Raw genomic sequence first — 2,296 nt, forward strand, 5'->3', positions numbered from 1 at the left:
ATTTCATTCAATTCATGCTAATATATATATTTTTTTTACAAAATTATAGATATTAGCCAAGAATAGTATCTTATGCCTGTAATCCCAGGACTGCCACGTGTTCAAAGCCACCTTGGACTATGTCATCCCAAGGCCAGCCTAGGCTACCTTGTCTCAAAACAAAACAAAAATTATATTAGATACACAAGAAATGAAGTATGGAAGGATGGTAGGTAGATAGGGTCTCAACCCACACTGCCTCAAAATCACTAGCTGAGTATGACCTTGAACTAATTTTACTGTTTCTACCTCCTAGGTGCTAGGATTACAGAACATGCACTATCATGCCAGCTCTAAGACCGTGAATTTCATTCTGTTCAGATTTTACCATGATTAAAATGTTTAATTAAATAAATCTCTAAAATTCCCAGAAGAGACATGTCACCACTGTTTCAGATTAAATCCAGAAAACTGTCCTCAACGAATGGTTTACTCAAAATCTTGCTATAATTCTAGCTGAATTAAAGAGGCTTTCAGAACACAGTCCCACTGCCCCCAAGGAAAACTTATAACATTTTCACATTCATATTTCTCTTCACATTGAAGCTACTTTACTAGAATCTATTCCTTTTCCACATTTGAAAATGCATAATTCATTCTTGTAACATTGTAGCACTGTGTTTTGACAGAACAGCAAAATACCATATAAAAATAAATGAAAAGTCTATAAACCCACTTCACACATGTATAGAATAATCATTCCATTCTGTTTGTGTGGGTGGCAGGGGGTTGACAAGGTCTCATCCCAGACTAGCCTCAAACTTGCTGTGTAGCTGAGGATGACCTGGGATGTCCTGCCTCCACCTCCAGAGTGCTGGGATTTACACAGGTGTACCCCAACCCATGATTTATGCAGTGCTGGAGCTAGAGCCCAGAGCTTCATGTGCTAGGCAAGCACTGCCAGCTGAAGGACAACCCCATCTCCATCAGCTTCCTTGACTTGACTTCCATCAACAGCTCTAAGAAAAATCCCTGGTGGGATGCAGAGAGCAGCTGTGCCCTCAGGACAGGTGAGGCCAGTCACAGACTCAGCACAAAAGAGACTGGGGGCTGGAAGAATCATCTCCAGCCTAGCATATGGAAAGAAAGATGGCAGCTTCTCTTGGTTTCCAGTTGTGAATCCTTGCAAGCCCAGAATCGTACACTGTTTTCAAAACTGGGATTCTTGGGATATATGTCACTAGGTGAGAGGTTCAGAATCTCATCCCAGGAAGGGCCTTCCCTGTCGGGAGCTATTTCAGACTCAAACATCTGCTGTGGCAAGGCGTCCACAGTCCTGTACTCTAAAATGAAGGAGAGACACATGGAATCCATCCGTGTTGAGGCTCGTGGGGCACACAGCCTGACAGACCAGCGCTGTCCTCGGGGATGGCCCCTGAACTGAAGGCAAAGCCCTGAGCTTTGTAGCCCAACAGTGTGACAGGAAGGATGAAGTTGGCAGAATCACTAATCTGTCCTAATATGGACTCCACAGAGTCCTCCAGCCATGAAGACCAAGAAGGCCCTTCTTACGAGATGAGGGAGGACAGCCATGCCTCGGGGCTGCTCCTGGGATCCATGCCCCACTCCTCAGACTGCTCTTGTTGCCAGAGCCCAAACTGGGAGCACACAATCATTAAACCATTACAAAAGGATGAAGCGATTTTTACCCGTGATCTCAGCCAAAAGTCTGAGAAGTAATTGATGAAATAATTTTACTTTTAAATTTATTTTCTTGTGTTTGTATGCATGAGGGTGCCCATGGAGGTGAGACAGGGGCGTCAAATCCCCTGGAGCTGGAGTTCCAGGTGTTGTGAGTCACCCAGTGTGGGTGTTAGGATCTGAACTCAGGGCCTCTGGAAGGGCAGCAAGTGATCTTACCTACTGACCCATTTCTACAGCCCCTAATGAAGTAATTTTTTAAAAGTTTCATTAATGGCTGGAGAGCTGGCTCAGCAGGTATAGGTGCTTGCCACCAAGCCTGATGACAAGTTCAACCTCTGGGACCCACATGGTGGAAGGAGAGAACCAACTCCAAGTTGTCTTCTGACCTCCACATGTGTGCCATGGTGTGCGCATGTGCACTTGTGCACGCACACATACACAAAAGTAAAGACTTTTTAACGTAAAGACTTGCTAAGGGTACCTATGTCAAACACAGTTAGGCCCTGCAGATAGCTTAGAGACAACAAAGCCACAGCCTCGTACATAGGGAGTTCTGAAGCTGTAAGGAAGACAGTTTAGGACCAAAGCCATCACTGAGGGATGCAGGTGCCCC

General features: G+C 45.0%; 1 protein-coding gene across 1 annotated transcript in view; it reads right to left on the bottom strand.

Moving 5' to 3' along the window:
• Nucleotides 1-1,182: 1,182 nt before the first annotated feature.
• LOC103741887 (two pore calcium channel protein 2-like) overlaps nucleotides 1,183-2,296 on the bottom strand; it is a gene marked incomplete at its 3' end in the record, with an annotated part of 33,169 nt that continues 32,055 nt past the window's right edge. Inside the window, 1 exon segment of the mRNA XM_017800534.1 lies at nucleotides 1,183-1,322. Coding sequence (XP_017656023.1) covers nucleotides 1,183-1,322 — 140 coding nt within the window.

This window comes from Nannospalax galili, unplaced genomic scaffold (assembly GCF_000622305.1).
Source record: "Nannospalax galili isolate Female #2095 unplaced genomic scaffold, S.galili_v1.0 scaffold2940, whole genome shotgun sequence".
Lineage (NCBI taxonomy): Eukaryota > Metazoa > Chordata > Mammalia > Rodentia > Spalacidae > Nannospalax > Nannospalax galili.